The sequence below is a fragment of the Mirounga angustirostris genome, unplaced genomic scaffold, assembly GCF_029215605.1.
Source record: "Mirounga angustirostris isolate CCGP_5_RB_7025 unplaced genomic scaffold, mMirAng1.0.hap1 SCAF_13, whole genome shotgun sequence".
In the NCBI taxonomy this organism is placed as follows: domain Eukaryota; kingdom Metazoa; phylum Chordata; class Mammalia; order Carnivora; family Phocidae; genus Mirounga; species Mirounga angustirostris.
The window spans coordinates 99,562,125-99,583,068 of record NW_026991721.1 but is presented as its reverse complement, the minus strand read 5'-3'; the positions used below and the strand labels follow the sequence as shown (position 1 = coordinate 99,583,068).

The following is a 20,944-nucleotide window of genomic DNA, read 5'->3' as shown; positions in this document are numbered from 1 at the left end:
TGCCCTTAGCCCCCACTCCTTTCCCGGTCCCTCCACAAACGGACTCGGCGTCCCTTTTCAGTCAGCCCCCGGCTGCTGGGCCTTCACCTTGATCTCCTCCACCCGCCGGGTCAGGCGGCTGATCCGAGTGCCCAGATCCTCCTTCTCCAGCCTCCCCGAGTGTGCCAGAACCTCCGTCACGAACGAAGCCATCGCCACGACTGGAACCAAGACGGACAGGGCCACTCTTGCGGCCAGCGCGGCAGCCCCAGTCCCGCCGGCGGGGTTGGCGCGCGGCCTGCCGGGAAACTGAGTCTCGCGGGGCCCAGACCGTGGCTCCGGAGGCGAGGACGCACTACAACTCCCAGCAGGCACCGCGACTGTCCTAGCGTGGAATTTCCACGGTGTCCCGTAGCTGGCAAACTGGGGAAGACGCGTTTCCCTCCCTGGCTGTTTTCAAATCGCTTGTCTCTTTCCGCCTGTTTTTCGCTGGAAGAAATGAAATGTTTTTACTTAAAAACCAGTCCTAAATGAAGCTTTCTCAACTTCAAAACGCTTAACTGTGAAATTCATTGAGCTGGAATACCCGAGGAACCCACCTTGATCTTTTTTCGTTAAATATTCACCCTCAAGGGCTGCAGCGGCCGTCAGAATCTATATGAATAGTGCCCTCTGGAGTTGTGCAAACGAAGTGGCGTAACCTCATAAAAAAAGTCTGACTAAATTGCACTCCTTTTATGTTGCATGGTTTACAATGCAATCTATGTACATACATACTACATCTGTGTAACAAATACACATGTGTTTCTTCTTTGTAATACATTTTTATATATATTTTTAAAGATTTTTATTTATTTATTTGTGAGAGAGCGCTCCCAGGGGCACAGAGGGAGAGGAGAAGCAGACTCCCTGCTGAGCAGAGAGCCTGATTTGGGGGGCGGGGGAGGGCAATTATCTGAGTGGCAGACTTATGGTATTTTTTTCTCTTTTTTGCCCTGTTTTCCTATTTTTCTGTACTGCTTTGATTAAAATGTCACCTTGAGGGTGAATATTTAACGAAAAAAGATCAAGGTGGGTTCCCAATCCCAGGACCCTGAGATCATGACCTGAGCTGAAGGCAAAGGCTGAACCAACTGAGGCCCAGGTGCCCCCATTACATATTTATATTTTTTATATTATTCATATTACCTAAGCATAAATAACATTAGTATTGTGTAGACTAGAGCAAGATACTTAACCCTTTCTATCAGAGGTTACAAATTAACTTTATCAAAAGTTTTAAAAAATTGTTTCATTATTTGCACGTGTTACATACTGAAAGATGTTCATAACATACTATGTACACGATGGTTGTTTTTTAAAATAAATAGATATAGATACATATAGAGTGGTAAAGGATATACACCAAATTATCTGAGTGGCAGACTTATGGTATTTTTTCTCTTTTTTGCCCTGTTTTCCTATTTTTCTGTTCTGCTTTGATTAAAATGTCATCTTTAATTTTTTAAAAAGGTATTTGGTGAGGGTTGACCCCACGTAGATGCTGACCCTAAAGTCCTTGTCAATTTTGAGTGCCTACGGGACTATCTGCTTATCCCAGTGAGGCAAGGGCAGCTTTCTGTGACATGAGCAAAGGAAATGAAACTGGGATTGAGACAGGAAGCACAAAGGACAGCCATAACGTGCTGGGAAGCCGTCTCTCCCTAGAAAACCAAATCAACTTCTGTTCAGTACACCTGTCAGCCTCACTTTGAATTCTAAATGGTACTACTACTAAATGCCCAGTGAGAAAGAAGGACCTGCAGGGGACATTCCTGAAAACTTATATATTTATTGAGCAACTACGTACGACAGACACTGGGCTAGGCTGGAAATCCAAAATGTGTGAATAAATAATCCCAGGAAATATGATCACTGCCATCTTGAAGGTAAATGAGAGATCAATCCAGATCAGTCCAGGGCCTAAGTCTTATCCAGTTGCTGGGAAGGGGAGGACTCTTTAAGGAAAAGAATAGAAAATAAATACAAAATTAGGTGCAGGCCTGAGAAGGGGCCTGTGCAAGTAACAGACCCCAAAGCTGAAGCCATCTCTGAGGAAGATACAAAGGGCAGAGGAAATAATGGAGGAGGAGCACCCAGTCCCTGATTGAACCAGAAAAGTTTCACAGTAAGAAGGAATCTGAACTGGGGCTCCTGGGTGACTCAGTCATTAAGCGTCTGCCTTTGGCTCAGGTCATGATCCCAGGGTCATGGGATCGAGCCCCAGATCGGGCTCCCTGCTCTGCGGGAAGCCTGCTTCTCCCTCTCCCACTCCCCCTGCTTGCCATGTCTCTCTCTCTTGCCATGTCTCTCTCTGTCAAATAAATAAAATCTTAAAAAAAAAGAGAGAGCGAAGAAGAAGGAATCTGAACTGAGAATGGAAGGAGATGCCACTTTGAGGTTGAGGTTCTAGAATCTTCTCCAGGAAATCAATCCGTGGGTCAGACCCACAAATGCAACTGCAGAGTTCTGCCCCTCCCTGGGCAGAGAGGCCACCGGATAAGTGGCAGACTGCCCCTCAAGTTTGCAGGGAAAGGCCAGGAAGAGCCAGAGTTAGACTGAGGAAGGAGAAGAAAGAAGGAATGGAGTGGGATTGCTACACACAGTGCAGACAGGCATGAATGACTACCTGAATAAATAAAAAGAAATTAATAAAATGAGTGGGTTTTGTTTTCCCTGACTAACCTGACCTCCTCCACAGTTCACACTTATCATGGTTTATATGTCTCCCAACTCACAGATTTTCACAAATTGTCAAGAAAGGGCTCTGAAAGGGGTGACTGGGTGGCTCAGTCAGTTAAGCTTTCAACTCTTGTTTTCTGCTCAGGTCTTGATCTCAGGGTCATGGGATCGGGTCATGATCTCAGGGTCATGGGATCGAGTCCCGCCGTGTCAGGCTCTGCGCTCAGCAGGGAGTCTGCTTAAGGTTCTCTCTCCTTCTCTCTCTCTCTGTCTCTCCCTTGCCCCTCCCCCCACTATGCACACGCTCTCAAATAAAAGCCAGGGGAGGAGCAGAGGGAGAGAGAGAAGCAGGGAGCCCGATGCAGGGCTCAATTCCAGGACCCTGGGATCATGACCTGAGCCAAAGGCAGACGCTTAGCTGACTGAGCCACCCAAGCACCCAGAAAAATAAATCTTAAAAAAAAAAAGAAAAAGGAAAGAAAGGGCTCTGAAGAAAAGGCGAGGGAATAAGGAGTGTTGTCTGAAAGAATTCCTCCTGACCTATCAGAGCTCATATACATGTGGCATGGCTGTGTTCAAGAAGGAAAATATCAAATACAAACCTGGATGAATATGGTGCAAGCAGACAGCATTTCCAGGGATGCATAATATTTTGCCATTGTGTTGATTAGAACATGTGGTTGTTACAAAAACAGCAGAAGGCGCCTACAATTTGAGAGAGCACCCCATTTGCTTCAAAACAGTGTGAAGGGAGGGATGCAGATGGTGGATGTGGGCATGTATGAAATAAGATCAGTATGTGTGGATAATTTCTTTTTTTTTTTTGGTGCAAAAAGGTGGTTCTATTAAAGCACAGGGACAGGACCTGTGGGCAGAAGGAGCTGCCTGTGTGGATAATTTCTGAAGCTGGGTGGTAGGACATGAAATTTCTTTTTCCATTTGCTCTACTTGTGTATGTATTTGAAATGTTCTATAATTGGGGCGCCCGGGGGGCTCAGTCATTAAGTGTCTGCCTTCGGCTCAGGTCATGAGCCCAGGGTCCTGGGATCGAGCCCCACGTCGGGCTCCCTGCACAGTGGGAAGCCTGCTTCTCCCTCTCCCACTCCCGCTGCTTGTGTTCCCTCTCTCGCTGTGTCTCTGTGAAATAAATAAATAAAATCTTTAAAAAAAAAAAAAAAAGAAATGTTCTATAATAAAACATAAAAGAAAAAAAAGGGCCTGCGAGATGATTCTGGTCCCCTCCCTCCATCCCCACACCACTGATAATCTGATCAGACTATATTGAGACATCATTCAGATAAAGTCAAGGTAGTGTTTTCTTAGATCCTTCCCTCCCGCTTCCCCTTCCTAGTGCACCATAGGACAATCAGTAGCTTAAAATATGAATAGGGGAATACATTGGTCAACATGTGTGTCTTCATTATAAGAAATCCCAATTTTCTTCGGTGTTTTGCCATAAAGATTAACCTTGCCCAAATGCTATGTCATTGGTGTGCAGGCGCAGGGCAGGGGGAGTCACCGTGGCGGCCTGGAGACAGGGACCTGAAGTGACAGGGGCTGAAACCACATGGCTCAGGAGCTAGATCCGTTGCTTACCAGCTGGGGCACCCTGGTACGTTACCTAACATGTATCTCACAGCGGTGGGGTGGAAATTAAATACGGATAAAGTATCTGGTCAAAAGTCTGGCATTTAGCCAGACTCAGTAAATGCAAATTATTTCCTTTGCTGTCAGAACCTGCCTTTTGGCAATAGCAACACATCAGAATGAAAGCTGACATGGGTACCACCTCTTACAGCCACTGTCCTACAGCCGGAGCTTGGGCGGGGTGGGGGAGGGAGGGAGCGCTTCCCTCCTGGCGGATTCAGGGTCTGGATTGCTTCTTCGGGTGAGGCATTTTCTTTTCTTTTCTTTTTTTTTTTAAAGATTTTATTTATTTATTTGACAGAGAGAGACACATTGAGAGAGGAGCACAGGCGGGGGGAGTGGAGGGGGGAGAGGCAGGCTTCCCGCCGAGCAGGGAGCCCGATGCGGGGCTCGATCCCAGGACCCTGGGATCATGACCTGAGCCGAAGGCAGACGCTTAATGACTGAGCCACCCAGGCGCCCCACGGGTGAGGCATTTTCTATTTGTTTCCTGCTTACAAAAGTATTAACTGATTCACTTGTAAAATATATAAAATACATGGATAATCACAAATAAGGAAATAAAAACTATCCATAATCCTTCCACTAAAATAACCATGGTTAACATTTTGTGATATATGCTATGTATATACGTAGATATAGATGTACACTCTTTTTTGAAAGTGAAATTGTACTCTACATGCTCTATATACTGATTGGTCAGTCACTTGCCTGTCTCACTTAACGACAAATCAAAAATATTTTTCATGTCATTGAAATTTCTTCTACATCATTTTAAAATGGCTGCCCAGTACTAACCAATATTTCAATGGACATTTTCATAATCTTTGTATATACTCACAATAAATTAGGGTCAGGTCCTGGAGGTAAGGTGCTGGATCAAAGTATGTGCATATTTAAAAGTATGAAATACGAGGGATGCCTGGGTGGCTCAGTGGGTTAAGTGTCCAACTCTTGGTTTCGGCTCAGGTTATGATGTCAGGGTCTTAGGATCGAGTCCTGCATGGGGGGGGGGGTCCATGCTCAGCAGGGAGTCTGCTTGAGGATTTCTTTCCCTCTCCTTCTGCCCCTCCTCTCTCTCTCTCTCTCAAATAAATAAATAAATCTTTAAAAAAATAAAAGTATGAAATATGAAGTCATGTTGTCCTCCAGAAAGATTACATCAATGTATATTCCCAGAACACCATTCTCATCATCTCGGAACAGGGGAGTGATTTTACCTTCAAGTTTATGAATTTACTTATCAAATAGATATTGATGGTTTACCATCTGGCTTTTTTTGCCTCTCATGGGGCCCTCCCCCAGAACCCACGCCCACATCCGATCTTGGGCACACCCCCTGAACCTAACATTGCCAAGTTGCTGGCACCTGCCTCAGCTGCTGCCTAAGAACTAAAACAAGAGCCCTATCCAAATGTGAAAGACCTTCCACTGGGCATCCCCAAAAGTACTCCTTGCTAACCAGTCACCGAGCCGCCTGTCCTTTGCTTTCTGCCTCTGCAGTGGGAGCAGCCATGGCCTGGAGTTTCCGCGGGAAAGCCCAGCTTGGAGGACTGCTCCTCTCTCTCCTCGGCTGGGTCTGCTCCTGTGTCACCACCATCCTGCCTCAGTGGAAAACTCTCAATTTGGAACTGAACGAAATGGAGACCTGGATTATGGGGCTTTGGGAGGTCTGCGTGAATCAGGAGGACGTTGCCGTGTGCAAGGCCTTTGAGTCCTTCTTGTCTCTGCCCCAGGAGCTCCAGGTATCCCGCATTCTCATGGTAGCCTCCCATGGGCTGGGGCTACTGGGGCTTCTGCTCTCTGGCTTTGGGTCCGAATGCTTCCAGTTTCACAGGATCAGATGGGTCTTTAAGAGGCGGCTTTGCCTTCTGGGAGGGACTTTGGAAGCATCAGCTTCAGCCACTACCCTCTTTCCAGTCTCTTGGGTGGCCTATGCTACAATCCAAGACTTCTGGGATAACAGCATCCCTGAGATTGTGCCTCGCTGGGAGTTTGGAGATGCCCTCTACCTGGGCTGGGCTGCTGGGATTTTCCTGGCCCTCGGTGGGTTATTCCTCATCTTCTCAGCCTGTCTGGGAAAAGAAGATGTGCCCTCTCTCCAGATGGCTGGCCCTACAGCCCCACCATTCTATGCCGCAGCAGACGAGTCCAGTGATTCCTTCTATCTAACAACAAGACCTAGGAACCTATTCATCTAGGAACTGCTTCTGCCAAGGAATCTCTGGAACAAAGGAATGTCAGTAGAATCCTTTCTCTTCCTTATCTTTCACCGCTCTATTTATTTGCATATATGGGGGTGGTAGTCACTGTCCCATTTGTTAAGGATTTGACTATCTTGGTGATATGGTGATCCATAATTTCAGAATGAAAAATCAAGGCAGAATTTCTAACAAACATGTTTTTCTGATTTAGATTTTACTTGTTTAAAATGCTTTTAAACTCATAACATTAATTATATACTTGATTCATTACTAAATATATTGCAAAATTACATCTATCACAGAAAATCTAGTATGAATAGCCACTGTAGATATAAATAGAAATGTTGTGGGGGTGCCTGGGTGGTTCAGGGTTAAGCCTCTGCCTTCAGCTCAGGTCATGATCCCAGAGTGCTGGGATCAAGCCCCGCATCAGGCTCCTTGCTCAGCCGGGAGTCTGCTTCTCCCTCTCCCTCTGCCCCCCACTCCACCCCGGCTCGTGTGCAGGCTCTCTCTCTCTCTCTCTCTCTAATAAATAAAATCTTAAAAAAAAAAAAAAAAAGAAATGCTGGAGAATGTAAAATGAATTATTGGCTCAGGATAGCACCTTAACATAGGAAGATTCCTTGTGTTCATTTTCCTTCTCAGGTACACAATTTGAAGGGGACTTTACAGTATCTATTGGTTCTGTAGATTCTTAATATCCCAGAAGAAGACATATTCTTGTTTTTGCTATATTGTGAGGCTGTGTGTGGTCAGCTCTGTCTTCTCAGCGTGAAGTTAAGAAATAGTGTGAATGAGTCATAGGGTGAACAACCGTCCCGGGTTGCCCAGAACTGGGCACTTTCGGTGCTAAAGCTAGGAGAGTCCCAGGCACACTGGCACAAATTGATTACCACAGAGTGGCTATGCCCAGGAACTGCCCAACGTGGGCATGGATGTGGAGGGAATTAGCAGCTTCTCAGAAACGTCTTCTACCATAGGCAAATTCACTTTATGCATCCTTTAAAATGGAACCCCAATGTCAGCAGATCTACCCAGGCTGTGGCTACAAATAAAAGTCCCCTTCACAACAATTAACCCCAGTTCCTTTGCTTGTCCCACCTGCCCTGGCAGGCCCTCAGCCTGACTACCCCGCCCCCAGGTCTTCCTCAGGCATTTGTGCAAGTCCTCAAGGAGGAGCCTCACGTTTATTCATAAGCCTGTGTGTCGGCAGAAATCACCACGCGTTACCCACCCTGTTTCTCTCACTGCCATCTGTCCCCCACTCCCTTAATCAGTCGAAAGAGTCGATGATTCCTGCAGGAGAATAAAGGTGCTGGCTCCCAATGTCCCCAAGCGGGTCACTTCCCCAAGCTCAGAGGCAGGCCGGATGGCTTGCAGAGCTGAGGAGAGTCACGCCCCCCAGGCTGGCGCTGCACTTGGCCTGCTGAGCTCTGAGGCGTCCTCTGCTTGTGCTCCTTCGCCTCTTGCACCTCCACCGAGTAGCCCTGGCGTCTTCAGATAGCCGCTGCTCAAGCAAGAATGCACACCCCAACACGAGTATAAACAAGTTTGCCAGCATAGCCCAGGCCAGTTCCCTCCTTAGAGAAATAACATGGGTTTTTTGGTTTGTTTGTTTTCCTGAGGAAACAAGTCTGCCCAGGTGCAACTTCATCTCTGGCAACGTTTATCTTCTTACCCAGAGTGGGGTTCTCTCTAGGAGTCATGCTTTCTCCAGAAAGCTCCTTTCCCTTTTATGCATGTCCTTTTGTGTATGCCCACTCGATGTCCACACATCCAAATGACCTTAGTTAGGTAAATAAATTTCTAAGCATAAAAGGGCAGTTTGCACCAAAGTCATTTTCTGGCTTTCTAGGGTTCCAATGCCCATTTCGTCAACTATTCCTTCTCAGGAGTGAGGCTCAAATATCCTAGAGTTAACCTTGGATCCCAAAGGATCTCCAAGATGGGCCCATCCCATCATTCATCCACCTGGTCACTTATTCATTCATTTAACAAATATGCACTAAGCACCTACCATACCCCCGGCATTCTGCTAGGAACCGGGAATAAAATGGTAAAAGACGAAATTTATCTCTGCCCCTCATAGAGGCAGATAGGGGAGACAAATATTAATGTGAAATCACCTAGATAAAGGGAAATTGTAACCATGACACATGTGACAAATTCGGAAAGCTACGTGCTTCTACAAGATCACGCAATAGGAGAAATTGTAACCTAGTCAAGGAGTCATGGATGGATACCCTAAGGAAGTGATAACTGGCTAAAAGGTGAAGGACGGAGAGCAGTTCTGGATGAAGAGAGAAAAGTGTAGTGACATAGGAAGGAGCCAGATCTTGCAGAGTCTGTCCTTCACCTTATGGAGCATTGTCTCCATTTTCAGGACCACAGGAGGCCCAGCATGTGGCCAGGAGTGGGAACTCAGCCCCAGGTTACCCCCGCTGTACCTGCTCTCCTCCTCTCACACCTCATCCCCATGAGGTTTCCCGATGACACGGCTGTGCAGGGTTTCAGAGTTTACAAAACACCTCCATGTATCTTGGTAGTTTTACTTAACACATCTTGAGAGGGGTGTTTTTAGTGATTTTTTTTTTTGAGGTCGCGAGAGCCGATAGTCTTTGTTTTGCTAAGGAGGAACTTGAGATTCAGAAACCTTGGGCAACATGCCCACTGTGAGTCATTAGCTGCTCCGGACTAGAATCCAGGGCTGTGGAGATGCCAGGGCATTCTTTCTTCATCCCATCCTGTCGCTTCATGAAGACGGGAGGCTGAGACAATCTGCCAGACCAAAGGAAAAACTAGCACTGAAGCAGAAGAAAAAAAAAAAAAAATCAAAGACCTACAAAGAAAAATCTTGTCCTTTGTGTTTTTGTTGAGGCCTAAACAGGGTTTCTGTTGCCAGGCGGCTCACCTGTTCCTGCTGGGGGCTCACAGCTCATCCTAATCCCATGTTTGCAGGTGCTAATGGGATACTTATCATCAGCATGTGACTATGGCTTCCACTGCCAAAAAAAAGAGAGAACACAAAGTCCAAACTAAAGATTTGTTAAGAAAATATTTTCTCTTCCTAATTCTTCTTATAAAGGACACAAAGGCTTTTTTTAAAAAAATGGGGATGGGATGGGGATTGTTGATTGATTCCCAAGTAATCAACAGCATGTCACTCCCAGAAGGGAGTGTGAAGCCATGTTTCGAGAAAGAGTCTGAGGAAGAAGATGCGTTTCACTTAAAACCACCACTTTTCATCTATCTGCTTTGTAGGGAAAATAATGAGAAATAAAATAGAACTAATTAAATCTTAGCTTCAACTCAGCCTTTTCTCCTAAAGACTTGCAGTAAATTATCCTAACATTAGGAACATTTCTTTATTGTGGTTACCCAGGGAGAGCTGTGTGTTGTCATGTGTACTAGAAACAGCAAAGAATACCAGTCAATCAGAATTCCAAGTCAAAAGCATTCATTATGGGCAAAGTGTTGTAAGAAAATAACTCAGGGACTCCCCAAATTTGATGTCCTTGGAATTGGACGTGCCTCGGTGTCATCTTCTCTCAACAGGGTCTGAAAACTTCACCATTAGCAGCTAAGGCATTCCAGAAGGCCCCTATGAAAATACTCATCTGTTACCCTTGTGAGCCTCTGAGACTAGATCTAGAGAAAAGGTCCTAAGGGAAGCCGATGTGGATTAGACACATTTGGGGATGGGAGAGAAGTCAGAAATAGTTTCATGAGGGCGCCTGGGTGGCTCAGTCGTTAAGCGTCTGCCTTCGGCTCAGGTCATGATCCCAGGGTCCTGGGATCGAGTCCCACATTGGGCTCCCTGCTCGGCAGGAAGCCTGTTCTCCCTCTCCCACTCCCCCTGCTTGTGTTCCTGCTCTCGCTGTCTCTCTGTCAAATAAATAAATAAAATCTTAAAAAAAAAAAAAAAAGAAATAGTTTCATGAGCTTCTGGACAGGAGATGTGTCTTAGCAGCCAGACTAAGACAATATGACAGAGTTAGGAAAATGTTTGTAGTCACTGGCCTTGAACATAGAATGAAAGACCCCAGAGGTCACTTTCCACTCTGTTTGATGTATTTATTTTTTAAGCCATTCTTCTTGCTACTTCATCCATGTTTATAGAATGTAGAATGGACTTCTCTGTTGCCCAGAATTTTTAATAAGGCCTCAAAGCCAAGGCCCATGGGTGCTATGTGCCCCCTATTCTATTTTTTTTAATTTTTATTTATTTATTTTTAAGATTTTATTTATTTATTTGAGAGAGAGCACGTGAGAGGGGGGAGGGTCAGAGGGTGAAGCAGACTCCCTGCTGAGCAGGGAGCCCGATGCGGGACTCGATCCAGGGACTCCAGGATCATGACCTGAGCCGAAGGCAGTTGCTTAACCAACTGAGCCACCCAGGCGCCCTATGTGCCCCCTATTCCAAAGAGAGAGGCTCAACACACTGCTTCTCAGAAGGGGCCAAGCTGGCCAGGCCCACACCCAACAGCCTACATAAGAGAAGCACACAGATTCATTAGGGAGGATTCTTGGAAGGGAATTCATAGCAGTTGGTGGGTATGGTGATATTCCCTACCCTTCCATGTGAAGAATAGGGTGGAGGTGGACCTCAAGAGAACCACGCAGAGACAGGAGTTCTTTCTAAGAAGGAAGACAATATCTGAAACATACCCATCCCACACCTGCTGAGCTCCGGAAACTCTGTAGGCCCACGCCTGCTGCCCTTAGGATGGTGCCCAAGAAAGTTCTTGAGAAAACCTGATCTGTGTTGTGGAGGTACAAGAGAAGGGTGCCTGATGCCCACCGAGGCCGTCTGCGGCAGGAGGCTGGCCAGAGAGGGGCATGGCGGCAGCAGGTGCCCTTGGCCTTTGTGGGGCCAGGGTACTGAGCTCTGCACAGCCCAAGTGGATGCAGGGGAGGCAGTCTGGGTGACACTGTCCCAGAGCACTGCTGGGAGGGGTGAATGACCTAACTAGGGGCTTAGAAGGTCTGTAAGAGGTCAGCCAGGAAGTCCAAAAGCCACATCAAAGGACAGTGCGGAGGTTTTCTACGGGGTTCTCTGGAGAACCCATAAAATATCCCACACAAGAGCTAATAATTGCATTCCTGACATAATAAAGGATGTTTGAGAACCAAGAGGGTATTACTGTTTTTATTTAAAAAGTAGACAACATCCTTTGTCTTCTCTTGCAAAGCCTGGAGCTGGGGAGCCAGGAGTTGGGGGTGAGGAGGGGCACAGAGCAGGGCAAGTGTGAGGACATCCTGCGGCTCCTTCCTCACTGCTAGTCCCTGACCTTCAGGCCTCAGCCTGAGCTCAGGCGAGAGGAGAAGCACCTAAAAGCGAATGAGCAAACTTTTGATCTAGATTGGTCTGGGCTCTGCAATACATGAAAATCATTGTTTTAACACTCCCACATGACAAGAAAGCCACGCTGTCTTCCTGAGATGTTGTCAGGGGCAGGGAAGAAGAGGATCCACAGGATCATATTGGAAGGTGGCAGTGGAAACAAAAAGAAAGCCATTGACTTGCTGTACCTTATCGAGTCCAAGCTTTTCAATAACATGATTAAAGGAAAAAATGTTTCTAAAACAGGAGAAGAATCAGATAGAAGATGCCGTGATTCTTCTATCCAGCATAAGCTTTGATCCCGTCAACAGTTCTCTCTCCCAGTCAGATTGGCCAATACTAACACTTCTATTTGCCAGAAGCCCATAACCCTCTAGATACCTACCTATGCCCCAAATACTTAGAACCCACCTGTGGGCCCTGCACAGGCCAGGCCAACCCTTAAAATTCTCACCCTGTGACAAATTTCCCCCTGAGAACTGCATGTGGGGCTCTACTCACATTGAGTCATTGCTACTTCTCTTTTCTCCTTGACTCTTAAAACATAACTACAAGGTAAGTATTTTCCGGTTTTATAGACCGGGAAAACAGGTTCAGCCAGCCTTTGAACTCAGACGGGTAGGATTCTGATGTCAATATTCTTTCCATGGAACATCTTTTTTTTTTTTTTTTTTAATTTAAATTCTATTAGCCAACATACAGTACATCATTAGTTTCAGATGTAGTGTTCAATAAGTCATCAGTTGTGTGTAACACCCAGCACTCATCACATCACGTGCCCTCCTTCATGCCTGTCACCCAATTACCCCATCCCTCTACCCACCTCCCCTCCAGCAACCCTCAGTTTGTTTCCTAGAGTTAAGAGTCTCTCATGGTTTTTCTCTCTCTCTGATGACTTCCTATTCAGTTTTCCCTCCCTTCCTCTATGATCCTCTGTGCTGCTTCTTATATTCCACATGAGTGAAACCATACACTTCTTTCTCTGATTGACTTATTTCACTCAGCATAATACCCTCCAGTTCCATCCACGTCGACATAAATGGCAGGTATTCATCCTTTCTGATGGCTGAGTAATATTCCATTGTATATATGAACCACATCTTTATCCATTTATCTGTCGATGTCCATCTCAGCTCTTCCCACAGTTTGGCTATTGTGGACATTTCTGCTATGAACATTGGGGTGCAGGTGCCCCTTCTTTTCACTACATCTGTATCTTTGGGGTAAATACCTAGTAGTGCAATTGCTGGGTCGTAGGGGAGCTCTATTTTCAACTTTTTGAGGAACCTCCTTACTGTTTTCCAGAGTGGCTGCACCAGCTTGCATTCCCACCAACAGTGTAAGAGGGTTGCCCTTTCTCCACATCCTTACCAACATATGTTATTCCCTGTCTTGTTAATTTTAGCCATTCTGACTGGTGTGAGGTGATATCTCATTGTGGTTTTGATATCTATTTCCCTGATGCCGAGTGATGTGGAGCATTTTTTCATGTGTCTGTTAGCCATTTGGATGTCTTTGGAAAAATGTCTGTTCATGTCTTCTGCCCACTTCTTGACTGGATTATTTGGTTTTGGGTGCTGAGTTTGATAAGTTCTTTATAGATCTTGGATACTAGCCCTTTATCTGATATGTCATTTGCAAATATCTTCTCCTATTCCCTAGGCTGCCTTTTAGTTTTGTTGACTGTTTCCTTTGCTGTGCAGAAGCTTTTCAGCTTGATCAAGTCCCAGTAGTTCATTTTTGCTTTTGTTTCCCTTGCCTTTGGAGACATGTCTAGCAAGAAGTTGCTGCGGCCGAGGTCGAAATGGTTGCTGCCTGTGTTTTCCTCTAGGATTTTGATGGATTCCCATCTCACATTTAGTTTTTTCAACCATTTTGAGTCTATTTTTGTATATGGTGTAAGGAAATGGTCCAGTTTCATTCTTCTACATGTGGCTGTCCAATTTTCCCAGCACCATTTATTGAAGAGATTGTCCTTTTTCCATTGGACATTCTTTCCTGCTTTGTCAAAGATTAGTTGACCATAGAGTGGAGGGTCCATTTCTTCTTATAAGAGACATTGGTTCAGCAGTGACTTATAAATCAGGAAAGCTGGGGACCTGTTCGGTCTCATGGCTATTCCTTAAGCAGGGACAGTCAAGATGACTTAGTGAATAACCATGCCACTGCCAGGTCATCACTGGGAAATCTGTCCTTACTGTTAACATCTGAATGCTAATTTGGGAAGACTATCTTTGGCATGCAACGATACCTCTAGCCCACTACCAGGACTCTAGACATGAATATGATTAACACTAGGTCTAGCACACATGTAATTTTCAAAGCTCACCACTGGTAGTTCCTGGGCCACTTTTGTGCGAGCATATCAATTCCAAGTCACCTACATTCTATACAAGGTCTCTCCCCTACTTCTACTCAAAGTTAATATTCCTGTTCATCACTTATTAACACAATTTCTCGTCCTCCTGGTGTCATAGGAGCAATCAGGCTGATCTTATTGTGAGAAGGGAAGAGACCAGGTCTCTGTCCTATAGGACCCATTCACCTGTCTGTAAATGGTCAATAGGAGGTTGAGGTATCCTCATAATTAGCCAACAACCTAATGGGCAAAGCAACAAGCAAGAGAATTGAAAGGAGGAAGACATGGAAATGTCCTGAAAATCTCTTAAGTCAGCTCTACTCCGACTGGCAGGAGAGTAATAGGTCAGTGGATTGTTCCACAACTTAGGAAGAATGTAGAGAATTTTTTTCAAGGTTCAGAAAAAAGTAACTTAATGACAAGTAGCTGAGTTCAGCTTGTGCAGACTTTAAGGAACTGATGTATTTATGGGAATTAAAGGTGAATTATATAGAAATACATTATTCTATAGCTCTATCAAAGTCAAGTGCTACATGAGGAATATTAAAATATAGCAGTTCAAAAAGGATGAAATCCTGTGAAGTCTCACTGAAGGAGGTTCTACAGCCTTTTTGTGAACCCACAAATTCGGGTGTGTTGTAAAAGCCATTTTCTTAGCAGGCACAGAAGTCCTTTGAAGGACTAGCTCTCAGCTGTGACTGTACATCAAAATCCACCTGTGATACCTTCTAAGCATGAACAACAGGGCCCCAGCTCAAATCTAACAAGTCAGTATCTGCAGGGTTGAAGCCCAGTGGCTGGTTTTTTTTTCTTTAAATGACACAGCTGACTCTGGATTGGCAGCCAAAGTTAAGAACCACTGCTGAAGAGCTTTGGATTAAAAAAAGCAGGAAAAGAAACCCATAAAATCTGGGGCGCCTGGGTGGCTCAGTTGGTTGGGCGACTGCCTTCGGCTCAGGTCATGATCCTGGAGTCCCGGGATCGAGTCCCACATCGGGCTCCCTGCTCGGCAGGGAGTCTGCTTCTCCCTCTGACCCTCCCCCCTCTCATGTGCTTGCTCTCTCTCATTCTCTCTCTCAAATAAATAAATAAAATCTTTAAAAAAAAAAAAAAAAAAAAAGAAACCCATAAAATCTTACAAAAGACAAACAAACAAAAGCAAAATATAGTTCTTTGAAAAGACGAATAAACCCCTGATAATACTAACCAGAAAAAAGATTCATGTCACCCAGTATCAGTAATGAAAAGAGACATCACTAGAACATCGGAGATCCTAAGGTCATTAAAAAAAAGAAGAAGAAAGAAAGAAAAGAAAAGAAAAGAAAAATCATGAGGTCTTATGAACTTTCTGCCAGTAAAATTTAAGTTTTAGATGAAATGGACAAATGTCCAATAATTTCCAAAATTCACATAAGTAACCCACCCAAATATGAAAATGCTGTATGAAAGAAACTGAATTCATAATGAAAAGCATGCCTACAAAACACACAATTCTAAGCTCAGATGATTTCAAAAATGAATTCTTTCAGACATTAAGGAAGAAATATTCCTATCTTATCCAAACTCTTCCAGAGCACAGAAAATGAGAGAATATTTCCCAATTCATTCACTAAGGCCAGAATAACCTTAATACCAAAACCATGATAAGGACATAATAAGAAAAGGCCAATCTCTCTCATAAATATACATGCAAAAATCCTAAAAATATGAAAAATTCCATGTACATATAAAAATACCATGATCAGTATATTTTGGCAACACATGGTTGGCTTAACATTTAAAATTAATAAATGTAATTCACACATGAACAGAAAAAAGGGAAGACCTATGTAATCATTCTAATAGATATAGAGAAAGTATTTGATTAATTTCAACATCCATTCATAATTTTTAAAAAACTCTTTGCAGAATAGGAATAGAATCATCACTTATATAATAAATGGAATTTACAAAAAGCCTACAGCATACTTAATGGTGAAATATTGAAAACTTTCCTCCCTGATATTAGGGGACAAAGATGCCCATCATCACCACTTCTATTCAGCATTGTATCAGACGCCCTTGCGTGTGATCAGGCACGAAAAATAAATGTTGCAAGGACTTGCAATAAAGAACTAAAAGTCATCATTCACAGATAACATAATTATGCATAGAGAAAATATTAAAAACTACTGATCAACTATTAGAATTAGTAAGTGAACTTATCAATGTCATTGGATACAGAGTTGATATAAAAACATCGATTTCGTTCTCAAATTTGTCTCATCCTTGTGCAGGGGCCATGATATTCTTCTCTGTATTGTTCCAATTTTAGTGTATGTGCTGCTGAAGTGAGCACATTTTTCTAGATACCAGCAACAAACAATTAAAAATGTAATTCCAAAAATGATAACATTTACAATAGCTTGAAAAACATCAAAGATCTAGGAATCGATTTATGAACGATATGGAAGAATTTTGTAAAGAAATTAAAGAAAACCTACATAAACAGGCTATATTGTGTTCCTAAATTAGAAGATGTCAATTCTCTCCAAATTATCTATAGTCACTGTAAACCTAATCAAAATCCCCAGAAATCTGTGTGTGTGTGAAACTGATGAACTGATTCCAAAATTTATAGGACAATACAAAAGATTAAGAATAGACAAGATGATCTTTTTTTTTTTTTAAGATTTTATTTGAGAGAGAGAATGAGATAGAGAGAGCACATGAGAGGGGGGAGGGTCAGAGGGAGAAGCAGACTCCCTGCTGAGCAGGGAGCCCGATGCGGGACTCGATCCTGGGACTCCAGGATCATGACCTGAGCCAAAGGCAGTCGCTTAACCAACTGAGCCACCCAGGTACCCCTAGACAAGATGATCTTGAGGACGTTCAAAACTGGACAGATTTATTGTACTGGAAATCAAGACTGATAAAGCTACACGAATTAAGACAGTGTGATATTGGTAAGAGTAGACAAACATACTCATGGAACAAACAAAAGGGCCCAGAAGTAGACCCCTACATAGACACTCGATTTATGCCAAAGGAACAGCACTGGGAAAAAGACAATAAATGGTGCTGGGTCCATCAGCTCAACAGGAAGGGTCAAAAAGCAAAGCTTCTGGGAGATTACACAGAATGTCTTCTTGACCTTGGATAATGATCTCCTCAACAGGGCACAATAAGCACTACCCGTGAAGGAAAAGAACGAGTCAATTAGACTACATTAACATTAAAAAATTGTTTTCATCAAGCCATCAGGAGCGAAAAGCCAGAGGGCGAGAAGATCTATGCAATGCCTATAACCAAAAAAGTTTCCGAAACCGGCTATTTTTTAAAACCCTTACATATCAATACATAGCAAGACAGTAAATCCAACAAAAGAGTCGGCAAAAGACTTAAGTAGGTATTTCACAAAAGAGAATAGCCCAAGCCAATAAGCATATGAAGAGATGCTCCACGTCGTTAGTGGGCAAGTCCAAATTAAAACAGTTTCACGCATCAGCCATAATGGCTAAGATTAAAAATACTGACAAAACCAAATCTTGACAAGGATAAGGGGCAACTGGAGCTCATAAACTGCCCCGGGCGGGGGGGGGGGGGCTGGTTCAGTTGGTATAACTGCATTGGGAAACTGTGAGGCAGTGCCTGGTAAAAACACAGCCCTCTATCCCTGTGACCCAGCAATCCCGCTCACAGTTCCATGCCAACAGAAATGCACTCGCATGAGCATCGAAACGCACGCACATGAATGCTCCTAGCAGCATTATGGGTAGTAGCCAAAAACTGGAAAGAGTTCAAATGACAATTAGCAGAATAAATTGTAAGGTACAGTCATACAAAGAAAGAACAGTAACAAGCAATGAAAATGGCTAAACTAAGATACAGTGAATCGCCCCTTCTATCCCAGCTCTGCTTCATCAGTCTTCATTCAGGCCTTGCCTCCGGTTCATTCATTATCTAAACTGTTGTTATGTGTCTACTTCCCACTTCTTTCTTGAAGCAGGTAGGGTAAAAATGAGTTTATATGGCTTAGAGTTCTTAAAGGAGCTAACAAATCCAAACAGAAGCAGGTGGCGATTCCAGCAAACTACAGAAAGTCTAAACCCAGTGTCAAGGGAATTTATGCTGAGGTCAAGTGCCCTGACCAAACCCTTGAAACATTTTAGGTTGAGTCACGTAGGTTTATTCCCCCCCACACTACCCACCCCCAGCCCAGCCTCCCACCCCCCACCCTCATCCTCCTTTTTCACAATCCTTTAAACACACGAAAACCATGCTTAGCCTGAGGCAGTTTGTGGACCCCTTAAGAAACGAGGCTGTACCTAAAGCAGCCAGCAAATGTGAGGACAAAGAAATGACTTCTCAGTACTCCACCTGGTGACTTGAGTGAATCCAAATGAAAGTACCCAACGCCACACATACAAATGTCCATCTGTTCCTTTCTTGGTCAACTATAGATCCCCAACAGCTGACCAGGAAGTGACAAATGTGGAAAGGCACAATGCAAAAGATTTTGCAAAACTACCAAAAGGCAGCTGAGCAGTTGTTAAAAGGCTATGCAGAGAAATTACCAAGAGTTAGCATCCTGGCTTCACTACTTAAAACATCTAGGACCTTGGACAAACCAGTCCCACCATCACCCCAGGGCTGTTACGTTAAGTGAAATAATATAACTGTGCACAGTACTCAATAATGACAGAGATTAAAAAGGGAACTGCAAATGGTGGTCCTCGGAAGCTTAAGCAGTACAGCAAACCAATGGCAAGAAAACTGATCAATTTCCCATGAAACAATTACCTCTGCAGTGAGCTTTGAAACACAAAGCACTTCTGAAATTCTGTAAAAGATGGTCTACTACTAATTTAGTCAAAATATAAGAAAGTCCGTCTTAAGAGAGTAATTTTTTCCCCTTCTAAATTCTACAAATTACAGGGGCCCCTGGGTGGCTCAGTTGGTTAAGTGTCTGCCTTCAACTCAGGTCATGATCCCGGGGTCCTGGGATGGAGCCCCTACAGGGAGCCTGCTTCTCCCTCTCCCTCTGCCTCCCGCTCTCCTGCTTGTGCTCTCCCTGTGTCACGTAAATAAATAAAATTAAAAAAAAGAAAATTCTACAAATTACAAAGTAGGTATACTCACATGCAGTGCAACTAGCACATGGGATGGAAGACACCAGTCACCACTAGGTGCTGCTCAAGAGTCACTTCTCCCCCAACAAGGTTCTCAAACCTTTCATCTGCTTTTTTCTTTTCTTATTATTTTTTTATAATTTTTTTTATTATGTTATGATAGTCACCATAATTGAAACATGACAAATGCTTACTGAGTCCACCTATTCCCGGAAAATATGTGTTTAAATGAACGCCTTACCGCACACCAAAGGTACAACAAATACTTTTATTGCACATTTATAAAATCTGCATAGTTGTATCAAGTGTTCTTCCCGCCCACTATTCCCTCATTCACGTTAAAATTTGGTTAAAACACAATATCCAATCTGGAGCCTTTTAAAAATGGTCAACAGGGGATATTTCTCTCTCTACATATACATATATATAGATAGATTTTTTTCTTTTTACAAAAGCCACAGCCCTTCTCTTTCCAAAGCAAAAAAAAAAGGGGAGGGGCATCCAAATGTTCTTTCGGGCCAGCAGCAGCCTTAGACATCTGTTGTTGACAATTTTCGGATGCTAGAAGATTTTACTGAAATGGTGAACAACTCTCACAACGCTATCCTGTCTCGATCACGTTTCACAATGCCGTTCCGTCTGCGGTCCTTAGTGCTTTGCTTTCTTTCACTCAGGACTGAGTGTGAGGTTTTTCTGGTTTATTTAAAAATATAAAATAAGAGAGAGAGAGAGAGAGAGGAGAGGAAAGGCAGCTTTCTTTTGACTTTGCAGCATCTTGCTGCCACGTGCCCTTATATTTCTACCCACATGTAAAAGGGCGGCAGTTCATCAGCAACCCATTGTCATCTCCTGTCAAGACACCGGCAGAGGTTTAGATGTCTCATCTCTTGCAGTTAAGAACTTTTAAATGTCACCTGTATTTGATAAAATAACTAGTAGCTGTTCATCTGGCTCAGGTTCTGATGGATCACCCTTCTATTCCACTGTCAAAAATACTTATGCCTGAAGGATAATTTTAAAAGCAGTAAGAGGCCTACCAAAGCCCAAGCACTCTTGCAGGTACAAGGGGCATTTCAGGTCTTCTGACATAATTCAATAGCTTAACACACAACGGTTCTTGTCTTTTTTAGCGAAATTGCTTTTCTGATTCTGTACCTAAAAAGTGCAATTTTATTTTCAATCCTTCTTTAGCATGGTTGGGGACTGGATCTGAATCTTACTTTCCCACCTAACCCCTTCCCCCAGGGGAAACACTGTGACAACAGACTTCTGTACAACAGGCAGGCGGCCTCAGACCAAACTGGGCCTTGACCGTGTGGGGGCTTATTTTACTGTCACAGTGGAAACCCCCTGAATTGACTCCATGACAGCTGCAAATCGGCTACAAAGGTCATAGGGAGAATTGGGCCGAATGGTCGGAGGCTCCTTCAGGACAATGATTTCTGCAGAAGGATCCAGAAGCCTGGGTAGAAACTCTCCTAAGCACAGCTGTAGATTTTCTGTGGAGGGAAAATGGATGGTTACATATACAGCTAAACAGTTCTGAGTAAAAACCAGTGAAGTCTGCAACTGTAACGGG

General features: G+C 43.9%; 3 protein-coding genes and 1 non-coding gene across 15 annotated transcripts in view; 1 reads left to right on the top strand and 3 right to left on the bottom strand.

The window, feature by feature from the left end:
* ZW10 (zw10 kinetochore protein) overlaps positions 1-292 on the bottom strand; it is a 32,210-nt gene extending 31,918 nt beyond the window's left edge. The window contains exon 1 of one of the 2 annotated variants that reach the window (XM_045895006.3): positions 88-292. In XM_045895006.3, the coding sequence (XP_045750962.1) occupies positions 88-192 (105 nt within the window). In that variant the 5' untranslated portion in view covers positions 193-292. The remainder of the gene's footprint in view (positions 1-87) is intronic. The other variant, XM_045895007.3, reaches the window with a different exon arrangement.
* Positions 293-5,861: 5,569 nt separating this feature from the next.
* CLDN25 (claudin 25) lies at positions 5,862-6,548 on the top strand. Its single transcript, XM_045892897.1, has one exon. The coding sequence runs from the start codon at positions 5,862-5,864 to the stop codon at positions 6,546-6,548; it is 687 nt and encodes a 228-aa protein (XP_045748853.1).
* Positions 6,549-16,486: 9,938 nt separating this feature from the next.
* On the bottom strand, positions 16,487-16,592 carry LOC123858058 (U6 spliceosomal RNA). Its single transcript, XR_006794025.1, has one exon. It is a non-coding gene; the product is annotated as a U6 spliceosomal RNA (small nuclear RNA).
* A 3,027-nt stretch (positions 16,593-19,619) lies between these two features.
* USP28 (ubiquitin specific peptidase 28) overlaps positions 19,620-20,944 on the bottom strand; it is a 59,340-nt gene continuing 58,015 nt past the window's right edge. For all 11 annotated transcript variants that reach the window (XM_064577420.1, XM_064577425.1, XM_045895004.3 and 8 more), the window contains one exon: positions 19,620-20,864. In XM_064577420.1, the coding sequence (XP_064433490.1) occupies positions 20,689-20,864 (176 nt within the window). In that variant the 3' untranslated portion in view covers positions 19,620-20,688. The remainder of the gene's footprint in view (positions 20,865-20,944) is intronic.

Coding starts and splice junctions, on each gene's coding strand:
- CLDN25 (XM_045892897.1), top strand. CDS start 5,862: ATGGCCTGGAGTTTCCGCGGGAAAGCCCAGCTTGGAGGACTGCTCCTC.